At 40.1% G+C, this 13,483-nt stretch overlaps 1 protein-coding gene across 1 annotated transcript; it reads right to left on the bottom strand.

Moving 5' to 3' along the window:
- Positions 1-1,318: 1,318 nt before the first annotated feature.
- On the bottom strand, positions 1,319-13,352 carry LOC148585026 (receptor like protein 21-like). Its single transcript, XM_088517658.1, has 4 exons — positions 12,926-13,352; positions 2,001-2,156; positions 1,532-1,687; positions 1,319-1,443 (listed from the first exon to the last, which is right to left on the bottom strand). The coding sequence occupies exons 1-4, from the start codon at positions 13,350-13,352 to the stop codon at positions 1,319-1,321; spliced, it is 864 nt and encodes a 287-aa protein (XP_088373784.1).
- Between the last annotated feature and the right edge of the window lie 131 nt (positions 13,353-13,483).

Genomic DNA, 13,483 nt, shown 5'->3' with positions numbered 1-13,483 from the left:
CGCAGTACCAGAGAGTTTTCAAGTAGGTTTTTTATATTTTGCGATCGATCGCACTCCAACTGCGATCGATCGCAAAATGTCGAAAACCTACTGGTACTGCGATCGATCGCACTCCAAGTGCGATCGATTGCAGGTTTTTTTTTAAAAATTTTTTAGGACCATTAGGGTCCACTTTGTGGACGCTAATGGTTAACTATTAGCGTCCACTTTGGTTTGGACGCTAATAGTTAATTTTTTATTTTTTATTATTATTATTATTATTTTTTTTTATTTTTTTTTTTAATTTTTGAGGACCATTAGGGTCCACTTTGTGGACGCTAATGGTTAACTATTAGCGTCCACTTTGATTTGGACGCTGATAGTTAATTTTTATTTTTTTTTTAAAAAAAAAAAAAAAAAAATTTTGAGGACCATTAGGGTCCACTTTGTGGACGCTAATGGTTAACTATCAGCGTCCACTTTAGTTTGGACGCTGATAGTTATTATTATTATTTTTTTTTAAGGACCATTAGGGTCGACAAAGTGGACCCTAATGGTTAACTAAAAGTGGACGCTAATGCTTGCCTATTAGGGTCGACTTTCGCTTCCGTGTACATCATCTTTAGGGTCAAAACATTGTGACTTTTAGGGTCGATAAAGTGGACGCTAAAAGTGATCATTAGGGTCGACTTTTAAGTGGACCCTGATAATCAAACATTTGATCATTAGGGTCGGACTATTAGCGTCGACACCTTTAGGGTCGAAAAGTCGACGCTGTTGGCAACAGCGTCCACTTTAGGACCTTTAGGGGCGACTTTGAGTCGCCCCTAAAGACCTAATTTCTTGTAGTGAATTTAGGGAAACACAATGATGCATTTCATGTTTCACACAACTTTCTTTGCATATTTCCGACAAGAAGACATTAAAGAACAATTGTTGTGATTCAAGTCAAACATCAACAAAATGGGATGTAGCAATACAGTCTCATAATGTTTTACCCTGCTCTTGTAATTATCTTCTATGAGCTACTGTGGCGGCTTCTATTTTGCAGTTGTTATTGAGTAATTTAGACTAACTGCAATACTAATAACAATATATGGAACCTTAACAATTTAGGATTTTTGTATTGAACATTAGTGATTGATTGAGATAAAATAAACATCAACCCAATCCTACACTTGCAGTTGCAATTGAAATTGACTTGTTCAAATTTTTGAGCAGTAAAAATTTGAAAAAAAAAAACAAAAACAAAACAGAGGAATGAATGGAGAGAATTGTGACTTGTGGTATAAACTAAATAAGTAGTTTAATAGAAATATGAAAGATGTGTGTAAAGTGGTTATGAAGTTATTGAAAATCTCAAACTCAAGTCTCTCTTTCTCTCATTACCTTGGATTGTCAAGGAGCCATTGAGATCATTAAAACGTAAATCCAACTTCTCCAAGTTTTCAAAAGCCGATAATTCTACATAAAAAAGAATATAGAAAATTTCAAATATAATTGGAACTACTTGCAGTTTCTATAAAGTAATACTAAAGATCAACATATGTACCTTTGATTGGAAAGGATCCTTGTATGGAGTTATAACCTAGATTCAAATTCTTAAGGGATTTGATTGCATGCAATGATTCTATGATGCTTCTGTTTAAACTGTTCATACTAAGATCTAAGGTCTCAAGGTTCTCCAACATTGACAAGCTTTCAAAACCTGTAGTCGATTTATTAAAAAAAAAAAAAAACCAATTATGCAATTCGTAGTATTTAGAAGAAAAATAGTATTTTACAGCTTACTAACTAGATATGCACAATTCAAACTTCTGGATAGTATCACTCGATAATCACAAGTATTCAGTGATAAATTTAAATCCAAAATAATTGTTCAGCTTTAAGGGATAATAAATGTCCACTAGTAAGAGAAAATAAAGAATAAATGGAAATAGTTGTGGAGAAAGTACAATTAAAGAAGCTTTGAAATAATGATCATAAATATAAAGGGAAGAAGTCTAGTGATAGTAAATTACCTGTATTTGTATTCAACAATCCAAAAGAATTTTTTGCAAGACTCAACGTCTTAAGGGACGCAAGTCGACTTAGAGATAGTATAGTGCTATAACCAAAGGAATTAATACCAAGGTCTAATATCTCCAATTTTGGAAGTAGTGCTAGCCTTTCAAAACCTCGAAGAAAATGACACAATTAAAAAGAACTCCATCATATGCTTCAATACAAAAATTTCAAGATTAATTTGATAGAAATATTCTATTTCAAATTGGTTTTCATACTCTAGCTTGAACCGTATGATTGATGTTAGACATGGGCGGCTCAACGAAAATTGAAATTTAAGGCAAAAAATTAGAATAAGACATTTTTAATTTTAAAATATTAATATAATAAATTTTTATATTAAATAATAAAAATTAATTTAAAATCATTCTTCTATTTTTTGGGATTTAAAATTACTAATTAAATTTTCATGTTCAAGTTTTGTTAGTATATTATTTCAAGAGATAATATGGTTAATCCACTTTATCTTTTTTGTAAGATAGTCAAATGTAACTAGAAATTGATTAGGTTGTGCACTAAAATCAGCGGCACAATGAGATCAACTAAAATCAATAGCTTCTGATTGTAGGTATAATAGATAAAATATTTAAAAAAAAAATTAAAAACTTATAGAACTAAAAGGCAAAAGATTACAAGTGATAAAATAAAATAAGAGAAAAAAGAAATACAAAAAAAATTTGAGAAAAGAGGTTGGCTTTTCATAATTTCCCTGGGAAATGGGAGAGGAATTGAACAAAAGTTAAAAGAGTAATTGTTCAATTTGGTGCTGGAGTTTTGAAAATTGGTTTATGAGAGAGAGAAGGGAAAAAAAATAATAATTAAAAAGCTTAAAGAGTTTTACTACAGAACCCAATAATTGAGATAATTAAAACTCTATTTAAGACGATATAAAATGAGCTATTTAAAATAAGGAACTACGATGGAAACATGGCAAGCCGAAGGAATATGAATACGGGCCTTGGTTGAAAGTGGGTTCTCCTAAAAAGCAAATGGAACCAAGAAGAGGAAGGTACAATGGAGATGATTCTTTCCAAGAGGAGAACGGCTCTTCTGGATTCACACCGGAGATGAGGTCAGCTAGTTTCCAGCCGGCAAAGGGTACCACCATGAACTGTAACGACAAGCAAAAAGGGAAAGAGACACAGGGCGGGAATGAAGGGATATCATTAAAGTCTAGAAAATTCACTGGGGATGATTTGGGCGATTCCTCTGGTGGAGTTTCAAAAAATTTAATGCGGGATTTGCCAGCTATGGGAAACGAGAGCGAGCAAGGAAATGAGAGCGAGTATGTCCGTTACCTCCCATTATGGTGATAATGCTGGATACGATGGAGAGATTTGCGGAGGTCAGGAGCATTTGGGGGCGCAGGTCGATCAATCTGGTGAGAATATTAATCTGTATGACGGGAATCCAGGGAAATCAAACCTCCATGCCACGTTCGCCCAGAAGCACGTGGAGGATTCCGGTTTTTTTGCAAAGGAGTCTTTTGGGCCTCCAGTGAACGTGGAGTGTGATTTTCCGTTACGACATGTTGCTGCTGGGCCTGCTGCCACGGCTGGAAGCTCACTTCGTTCATGGAAAAAAAGGGCCTGAGAAAAGAAGGAAGGGGATACTGCAAGACCGGAAATTTTCCTGACTTTGGGGAAGAGACAAGCAGAAAATGATGGGTGTCCTGAAAAGAAGAAAAAAGAAAGAAGAAAAGGGAAGAATGAGGTGGAGCATGAAAGGAGTTCTGGAAAACTGGTGGCGGGGGCTGTTAAACAGCCCCGCCAAGAGCCATGAGTATCCTCAGTTGGAACTGCCGGGGGCTTGGGAACCTCCGGACAGTTCGGGACCTTTGCCGCTTGGTAAAGGAAAAGAAACCCAGTTTGGTTTTCCTTATGGAAACCAAACTAACCGCTACTCGGGTGGAATGTGTGAAGTATACATTGGGCTTTGACTATGTATTTGTAGTTGATTGTGTTGGAAAGAGTGGTGGATTAGCTCTTTTTTGGAATAATGATAGAACGGTGGAAATACAAAATTATAGTCGGCGTCATATTAACGCAAAAATAAAGGGGGTCGATGGGACACAAGAATGGACTCTTACCGGATTTTATGGGCACCCTGAAGCGTCAAAACGAAAAGAATCATGGGATCTTCTCAGGCACCTTCAATCATTGTCTTGTCATGCATGGATGTGTGTTGGGGACTTTAACGAAATTTTGGAAGATTCGGAGAAGTCTGGTGCTAATAAATGGCCTCGGTGCCAGATGCGGGATTTTCAACAAACCATGGATCGGTGCCAACTCCATGACTTGGGTTTTGTGGGTCCAAAATTTACTTGGTGTAATAAGAGGGAGGATGGACAATGTATTTTGGAGAGACTGGATAGAGCCATTGCTAATCATGCTTGGATATCTTTTTTTCAAAATTATGGTGTAGAGGTAATGGCTAATAGAACTTCGGATCATGCTCCACTTTTTGTACAATTTCATAAAGCAACACATGATAAAAGAAGAGGGAAGAAACGTTTTTTCTATGTTGCTGGGTGGGGGAAACAAAACAGCCATAAAACTATTATTAAATCAGTGTGGAGGGATAGAAATTATGTCTCCAACCCGTGGCAATCATTCTCGGCTAAGATGGAAAGGTGCATAAAGGTGATTCAAAAATGGCAAATCAAGGAGAAGGGGCAGGCCGAACAACAGATTAAGGAGAAAACGGAGCAATTGAAGGTTTTGCAGATGGTGGAGACTCAACCGGAGGGGGAAAAAATTACTATGGTGCAGCAAGAGGTGAATGATCTTATTGAAAATGAGGAAATGTATTGGAGACAGCGGGCTAAGGAACATTGGCTACAATATGGAGATAAAAATACGAAGTTTTTTCATGCAAGTGTCAATCAAAGGCGTCGGGTGAACAAGATTACTCGTATTGAAAATGAAGAGGGGCATGTATGCTCATCAAATGAAGATATTACAAGTGCTTTTACGAGTTATTTTCAAAATATATTTTCTTCATCCAGTCCGAGGGGCGTATGGGAGTGCTTAGCTGGTATGGAAAGGAGAGTCACTCAGACCATGAATGAGCAGCTGGAGAAGGAGATCACAGCGGAGGAAATTTGCGGTGCTATTACACAGATGGGTGGCCAAAAAGCTCCGGGGCCGGACGGTTTGCCTGCTTGTTCTTACCATGATAATTGGGTTATCATTGGGGAGGAGGTATGTAATGTTGTTAAGAATTTTTTCAATTTGGGTAATATTAGTGATGATGTTAATTTTACCCATATTGCATTGATTCCCAAGAAAAATAATCCCTCAAAGGTCTCTGATTTTAGACCTATTAGTCTTTCTAACGTGTTATATAAAATTATTGCAAAGACAATGGCAAACAAATTGAAGGTGATTCTCCATGAGATTATCTCCCCCAACCAAAGCGCGTTCATTCCGGGAAGACTCATTTCGGATAATGTGCTAGCGGCGTATGAAACCATGCATTCTATGCATTCCAGGATGTGGGGGAAAGTCGGATATATGGCTCTGAAATTAAATATGAGCAAGGCTTACGATCGGCTGAAATGGTGCTTTTTGAAGGGGGTCATGCAGAAAATGGGGTTTGGTGAGAAGTGGATTGGGCTTGTTATGAGGTGCATTTCCACAGTGAGGTATTCAATCATCATTAATGGGACTCCGGAAGGTCTGATTCAGCCCACACGGGGTATACGACAAGGAGACCCCTTTTCTCCATACCTGTTCATCTTATGTGCTGAGGCCTTAAGCTCCCAACTTATTCATGCCGAACAAACCGAGAGCCTCCGAGGCGTCCCGACATCACCTAGAAGTCCCCGTTTAAATCACTTGTTTTTTGCGGACGACAGTTGGATATTTTGTAAAGCCACGGCACAGGATTGGCAACGTTTAACAAATATTTTGGAAGGCTATGAAAATGCGTTGGGCCAGAGGTTGAATAGAGATAAAACGTCGATCTTCTTCAGCTGCAATACTCGAAGGGATGTTCAAGAGCTTATCATTCGTTTGTCAGGGGTGCCAGTCTCACAGCGGTATGACAAATATTTGGGGCTTCCAGCTCTCGTGGGGAAGTCTCAAATTAGAGAATTCCAGAATCTTTCCGAAAGAGTAAGGAAAAAGGTGACGGATTAGAAGGTGAAGTTACTCTCGCAAGCCGGAAAAGAGACATTACTAAAAGCCGTGGTCCAAGCTATTCCCACGTATAGTATGGGTATTTTTTTGCTCCCAAAAGCCCTATGTAGAGAGATAAATGGCATCATGCAAAAATTCTGGTGGGTGAATAAGGAGAATGAAAAGAAAATACATTGGATGAGTTGGGAAAAGATGGGGCGAGCAAAGTCTCAAGGGGGATTGGGATTCCGAGATCTTCATGCATTCAATAAGGCACTCCTTGCAAAACATTTATGGAGGTTATTAAATCAGCCGGACAGTTTGGCGTCTAAGATTCTAAAGGCCAAATATTATCCAAGAGGGTCTTTAAACGAGGCAAAAGTAGGGAGTAGACCGTCTCTGGCTTGGAGGAGCATTCTTGCGGCGAAGGATTTGTTTTTTGCAGGGTTGATTTGGCGCATTGGGAATGGAAAGTCGGTGTCAATTTGGGGGGATAAATGGATCCCCAAACCCTCCTCTTACTCTATACAGTCTCCCTGCCGAATCCTACCAAAAGATGCAAAGGTTAGTGCGTTGATGGACCCAACTTCCTTAAGTTGGAATATTCCTCTTATTAAGGAGGTTTTTTGGGAGGAAGAAGCGGATGAGATAAGCAGGCTACCATTGAGCAGATACAACAAGCAAGACCGGTTGATATGAAAATATACAAGTTCTGGAGAGTTTTCGGTTAGAAGCGCATATCACCTAGAGCTCGAGCAAAATGCAGCTAACAGCGATGAAGGATCACAACCAATGCGGAAAAACTCTATCTGGAAGACCATATGGGACTTAAGGGTTCCAAATGCCACAAAGGTCTTTATTTGGAGGGTGTGTAGCAATATTCTCCCCACTAAATTAAATCTTAAACAAAGAGGAGTGTTGGAGGATGCATCATGTAGCTTCTGCACTAGAGAAGGTGAAACAATTGCTCATGCTCTATGGCATTGTCCTGCAGCTCAAGATGTCTGGAGCAACAGTATACGTTCCATTCAGAAAAGTGGTTGCACTAAGGAAGGCTTTTTGAAAATCTTTGAATATATATCTCATCGGTGTAACATGGAGGAGTTGGGACTTTTTGCTTGCACTACACGGGCAATCTGGAAAATAAGAAATGAAGTCATTCATGGTGGCCACTTCAAGCATCCAGTGAGAATAGCACAGGAAGTTGAGACACAATGGAAAGCATGGGAAAATTCTCTTGAGAAGCAGGTGGACGTGGACGCTGCAGAACACAGCATCACTGCCCCTCAAATTCGGCGGACTGCACCGACATATGACACGTACAAGGCTAATTGGGATGTGTCGGTGAAAGTTGGTTCAAGGAATTTTGGTGTGGGTATAATTATTAGGGATTATAAGGGGATGGTATGTGCAGCTTCCAGTTCAACATTGCTTGGATGTCCGGAACCCACAATAGCAGAGGCGATGGGTGCTCTTCATGCGGTGGAATTTTGCCGTGATCTGGGTTTCCAAAATATTATGTTGGAAGGAGATTCCAAAACTATGGTTCAAGCTATTAAAGGAGGATTAAAATGGTGCAGCTTTGGACAAATTATTGAGGACATCCACACTGTTTTACCGGGTTTTAGGAGATGGAGTGTGCAGTGGCGGATCCACATGGTACCTTGGGGGGTGGCACCCCCAAGGATTTAATTTTTTTTTTTTTTTTTTTTTTAACCCACGGCACCCTCGAAAAAAAAAAAAATTAGAATTTTACCAACCTTTCGGCAGTCTCCCGCACGCCGCACCCCCAAGGATTTCTAAATTTTTTTTTTAACCCACGGCACCCTAAAAAAAAAAATTACAATTTTACCTACCACTTTTCAGCACATATTTATGAACTTTTATAGATCTGTTTTGTGATGCATATATTGTGTGAATTACCAAATTAGGGTGAAAAAAAATTTTAGGACGCCAAAAAAATTTTAGCGGCACCCCCAATATTACATAGCTGGCTCCGCCACTGGGAGTGTGGAACATGTCCGGCGAGAGGCTAATGAAGCAGCTCATGTTTTGGCAAGGGCAGGAGTCTCCACGGGGGTGGCGAGAGTTTGGATGGAAGAAGTCCCGGATTCTATTCGTGATGTAGTTGTTTTAGAGCAAGCTGCTCTTGTTGGTTAGAGCCCATTCGAGCTCTTGATATTTAGAGTCTCTTGGCTCTAGATGTTTTTTGTAACTCTACAGATTTTTTGAATAAGATCAGTCTTTTATTCATAAAAAAAAAAAAAAAAAAAAAAAAATTCTAATATATATATATTTTATCTTTTCTATAATTCATTGAGAATTTAATTTTGATAAATTAATTTTAGCATGACATATAATTCAGAATCATGCAGGACACCCGTGATTCAACAGAATTATAAAACTTTAGAAATTAATATTTGTAATTATCTTGATCATTGTTAAAGAGGTAAATCCGACCCCTGCAATTCTTAATTTTATAACGGAAGAGAACAAAATGGCTCAAGAAAATCTTTTCATTTTTTATTTCTTTTCGGGTGGAGGGAATTGAACCGGGATCTCCTCGAATTTTCAATCTGAACTGTTGGATGTTGATTCAACGGTCCAGATTATTTTAGTAATAAAAAATTATTTAAATTTAAAAAGTAAATCAAAATTATTAAATAAATAAAAAACTATTTACACTGCCATCTCTCTCCTCCAGTACCGTCTTCTCTACCTATCTCTCACTGCAACACAACCAAACCCACTGCAATATAACCTGTAGTTAAAGACCCACCTCTTTATTTTCTTCCAAATTTTGTATACGAGAGGAAGGTTGGGTTGTGATGAGTATGGTTGGAAAATTTGAGAGAAGAGAGAAATAGGTTTGACTGGGAGAGTGAATTTGAGAGAAGAAGAAAATTTCAGGAAAAATTTCACCACTCCAGCCGGTCTGGGGTGGCCGAAGCCACCCCTTGGCGACCACCCTCAAGGTCCAAAAAAAAATTAAATTTTTTTTTTTGGCTTTGACCCTTGGAGCCACCCATGGCCCTTGGGGGTGGCCATGGGGTGGCTTCGGCCACCCCCAAGGTAGAGGCTTTGCGATGGAAACGTTGGTGGAGGTTGTGGTGGTGGTGTTGGCCAAATAGCGGCGGTTCTGGTGGTTGCTCTGGCGGTGGTTTTTCAAGGGATGGTGGTGTTTGGTTTTGTGGGTACTGGTGGTTTTGGTACGGCTTGGTGGCGTAGAAGCCATATCAGACACTAAAAGATTTCAAGGAGAAGAGAAAAGACAGAAAATCTGCACAAGAAAATTCCTCTTGTATTCGATAATAAAATCTGAATGATACATCAGATTTTATAATATGTTTACAGTGTAACTAAAAAGGAAAACAATAGCTGTACAAAAAGGAAAACAATAGCTGTACAAATCAGACATCTATTACACACAATCAGCCATGATATTATGGGATTGTGTGTTTACATAATCTTCATCAAATCTTTCCTTGTGAATGTGTCTGTCAGCAAAGGGAGATGATCTTCTTTCCTTTGCTGTATCATTGACTAATGATTCTACTGAATCACATAGAATCTTGGCTGCTGTTCCATGATTATTGGGTGCTCCATGATTCTTGCCATTGTGATGCTCCATAGTGCAAGCTAGTGAAGATGAGTTGTCTGCATGCTCAGTGAGACTGATTGGTTGACAGGGCAGCTTAGGTGGCTGAAGGGAGTCATGTAGTCTAACATCCCCCCGCAAGCTAATGGGTGGAGAGCACACTCTTAGCTTGTCTCGGAGAAGAAGGAACCGAGCAGTAGTGAGGCCCTTAGTGAATATATCTGCAATCTGATCAAGGGTAGGCAAGTATCGAGTGGTGACATCCTTGTTGACCACTTTCTCACGAATGAAGTGATAGTCCACTTCAATATGTTTGGTTCGGGCGTGATACACTGGATTAGAGGCAAGTGCCAATGCACCAAGGTTGTCACACCAGAGAGTGGGAGAGCAATGGAGAAAAATCTGCAGTTCTTGAAGGAGCATTCTCAGCCAGCAGAGTTCGGCTGTAGCAAATGCTAGGGCCCTGTATTCAGCCTCAGTGCTGGATTTAGAGACAACTGGTTGCTTCTTAGCACACCAGCTGATTAAGCAAGGTCCAAGGAAAATGGCATAACCAGTAGTAGACCTTCTGTCATCAGGATTGCCTGCCCAGTCCGAATCACTATAGGCATTTAGTTGAAGGGAGCCTTTGGTAAGGTGTAATCCATGATTGATGGAGCCCTTGAGGTATCGAAGAACTCTCTTTGCTGCTGACCAGTGGGTAGTAGTGGGAGAATGCATGAATTGGCAGAGTTGATTAACAGCAAAAGAGATGTCTGGCCGGGTGAGGGTACAGTACTGCAGTGCTCCTACTAGGTGTCTGTACTCTGAGGCATTGGGAAGAGGATCACCATCTTGCTGAGAAAGCTGGGAACCTGCTGGGAGTGGTGTCTTGGCAGGCTTGGCTCCTGTCATATGAACACGGTCTAGAAGTTCAGAGACATACTTTGTCTGAGATAGGTGAAGTCCTCCTGCCAGTGGCTGCAAATGAATGCCCAAGAAGTAATGAAGAGAGCCAAGATCTTTCATGGCAAAAGATTGCTTTAGGCAGGAAACCAAGTGAGTGATAGCAGGCAAAGAATTCCCAGTGACAATGATGTCATCGACATAAATGAGGAGAAAAAGGTGTATTGTGGGGGTATGAAGAGTAAACAGAGAGTAGTCCACCTTGGATTCTGTAAAACCAAGAGCAACCAAAGTAGCTGCCAATTTAGTAAACCAGGCCCTGGGCGCCTGCTTGAGGCCATAGATGGATTTCTGAAGTTTGCAGACATGATGAGGGAATTTGCTGTCAACAAAGCCTTGTGGTTGTTCCATAAAAACCTCTTCTTGTAAAGTGCCATGGAGAAAGGCATTTGAGACATCTAGTTGTCTGGTTGGCCATTGAAAGTGGACTACCAAAGCAAGGATAGCTCGTATGGTGGTGGATTTAACCACAGGGCTGAAAGTTTCATAGTAGTCGATGCCATCCTGTTGTTGAAAACCCTTAGCTACAAGTCGAGCCTTAAATCTGTCAAGAGTGCCATCAGCCTTCTGTTTCACTTTAAAAACCCATTTGTTAGTGATAACATTATGATGAGATGGTCTAGGGCAGAGGAGCCAGGTTTGGTTGGCTTGAAGGGCTTGGAATTCTTCCTTCATGGCTTGCTGCCAGTGAGGAGATTTTACTGCTTGGGAAAATCGAGTAGGGGCAGGAGGTAGGTTGGAGAGATTGACATGAGAGTGAAAGGCCAGGAGTGGATGTTTGGTGGAGAAGAAGAGCTTGTAGTTGGGAAATGATTTGGGCCTGCGAGTTCCATCCTGAAGCCTAGTAGTCATGGGATGATGATAGATAGGACTAGATACAAGGCTAGGAGGAGAAGGAGCAGGATCTGCAGTAGTGTTTGCAGTACCTGCAGAGATTGGGGATGGTGCAATGTTTGTATCAGCTGGAGGGACTGGAGAATCAGCAGGGGTGGGTGAAAGGGGTTCATCAGTGCTGAAACTAGTGTTAGAGGGCAAGTCATTAGGCATATCTGCAGTAGCAAAACCAGAGGACATGGGATCGATGGTAGATGTTGGGGTGTCAATAGGAGATGATGGAATGGCATGAGGAGCAGAAATAGAATGTATCAATGCTGGTGCAGGAGGACATACCTTGGGTGAAGCAGAATCATTTGCAGAGGTCAGTGAAGTGGACATCCAATCCTTTGCTGGGAAGGAATTTTCATCAAAAACAGCATTTCTGGTGATGATGGTCTTTTTGGACAAGGGTTCATAACACCTGTAGCCAAGCTCTTCTATTAAGGAGATGGGCCATTTATAATGTGAGGGGAAACCTTAACTCAAGAGCTAGCTTTTGGGTTGAGTTAGGCCCAAGACCCACTTCTAACATGGTATCAGAGCCTAACCCAATTAATTGGCTGTGGCCCACCGTCACCCATTGTCGAACGTGTTGGCTTGGATGTCCTCCCGCCACACGTGAGGGGGCGTGTTGGAAGTCCCACATTGTCTGGGTATTAAGGAGATGGGCCATTTATAATGTGAGGGGAAACCTTAACTCAAGAGCTAGCTTTTGGGTTGAGTTAGGCCCAAGACCCACTTCTAACCACTATACTCTGCCTCACACAATATAAAGGAAAAAGCAGTCTTTTAGAGAGAAATATATACAAAAATGTGATCTTTCTCTCACTGTGGATACTGAATATGGGTTTTGGGAGGGTTTGGCTGAGGAAAAGGAGGGAGGAGATGAGGCCATTTTTGGAAATGCAGAGAGAGAGAGAGAGAGCGAGAGAGAGATGGGCAGTGTAAATAATTATTTATTATTTTAATTTTGATTTATTTTTAAATTCAAATAATTTTTAATAAATTTTTATTAGTGGAATAATCTGCACCGTTGGATCAACATCTAACGGTCCAGATTGAGAATTCAAGGACCTCAAATTTCCTCAGGAATTCCGGGGGATCCCGGTCCGGAGGGAATTAGACAAAAGACGTTCAAAAGCAGGGATTTGATAATATCTCTTTTTTGTTTTCTCTTTTTTTTTTTTTTTTTGTATGTTTGTTTTAAGAGGGATTTGATACGAGAAAAGAGGGCTAACGAATTACAATTAATTACATTTGAGGAATATTTTTGTTTTCTTAAAAAGTAAAAATACAAAAATACCTTTAAAATATAACTAACGTGAAAGGATGGACAACATACCTTGATTTGGTAGGCAACCACTAATTGCATTGTTTGAGAGATTAAGACTTGTGAGCTCCTTGAAAGACACCAACAGGGACACGTTGAGCGACCGATTCTGTTTCTCTCCAAATAAATCTCCATATAAATCCAGATAATATGACCATGGATAGTCAAAAACATTTTGGTTTAAGTTGTCGAGGGAAAGTTTGATAACGTGAGCGGTGGAGTTGCACGTGACCCGCTCCCAACCACAACAATCACTCATTGTGTTGTCAATCCATGAGGGAAGAAGGCGGTGATGTGCATAAACAATATTGGATTTCAGAAATGCCTTCAACTCAAGCAGAGCAATCCTCTCTTCATGGAAGCAGGCTGTGTGCCCATGAAATTGAAAAAACACAAGTAAACCCCACAACAAGGCTTTCAGTAAAGGCGAGTGCGCCATTGAGAAAAATTGTTTCATTAATTTGTAGGTAAACCAGCTTCTTCCTTTGCACACTAAAGGGAAAGCTCAATGTAAAATTCAAAGAAATATGGTCATTATATATAGAAGTTTGAGTGCTAGGTGGGTGGGGG

This window comes from Corylus avellana, chromosome 6 (genome assembly GCF_965113065.1).
Source record: "Corylus avellana chromosome 6, dhCorAvel1.hap1.2, whole genome shotgun sequence".
Lineage (NCBI taxonomy): Eukaryota > Viridiplantae > Streptophyta > Magnoliopsida > Fagales > Betulaceae > Corylus > Corylus avellana.
Note: the sequence above shows the minus strand (reverse complement) of the source record. Positions and strands in the feature narration are given on the sequence as shown.

Coding starts and splice junctions, on each gene's coding strand:
- LOC148585026 (XM_088517658.1), bottom strand. CDS start 13,352: ATGGCGCACTCGCCTTTACTGAAAGCCTTGTTGTGGGGTTTACTTGTG. Junction 1,688..2,000: donor ATTGTTGAATACAAATACAG/GTAATTTACTAT, acceptor AATCGACTACAG/GTTTTGAAAGCTTGTCAATG. Junction 1,444..1,531: donor AGGATCCTTTCCAATCAAAG/GTACATATGTTG, acceptor TTTTTTATGTAG/AATTATCGGCTTTTGAAAAC.